Raw genomic sequence first — 207 nt, 5'->3', positions numbered from 1 at the left:
ATTGTAAATGTGATCGGAAAGTTTGACGAGGATGGGACAGTGCTTCAGGACAAGCTGGTAGCCCTCAATCGCATCGTTCGTCAAACTGAAAAACAGGCTACTGAGATCCACTACTCGCGAGAATTGCTTGATAAGCTCCGCTCAGAGGTTCATTTGCTACGGACTGGTCAGCGAATCGAAATCAGAGATGGTGGTCGGTTTAGACTG

At 47.8% G+C, this 207-nt stretch overlaps 1 protein-coding gene across 1 annotated transcript; it reads left to right on the top strand.

Annotated features, from left to right (window-relative positions):
- Positions 1-21: 21 nt before the first annotated feature.
- Positions 22-195, top strand: PENARI_c280G00521 (uncharacterized protein; the record flags this gene model as incomplete). The annotated part of the gene is made up of 1 exon (XM_022638252.1): positions 22-195. A coding segment is annotated over one exon (174 nt), but the record flags the coding sequence as incomplete, so codon positions are not given.
- Between the last annotated feature and the right edge of the window lie 12 nt (positions 196-207).

Source organism: Penicillium arizonense, assembly GCF_001773325.1.
Source record: "Penicillium arizonense strain CBS 141311 chromosome Unknown PENARI_contig280, whole genome shotgun sequence".
Lineage (NCBI taxonomy): Eukaryota > Fungi > Ascomycota > Eurotiomycetes > Eurotiales > Aspergillaceae > Penicillium > Penicillium arizonense.
The sequence above is the reverse complement of the archived record's forward strand: the minus strand, read 5'-3'. Positions and strand labels throughout refer to the sequence as shown.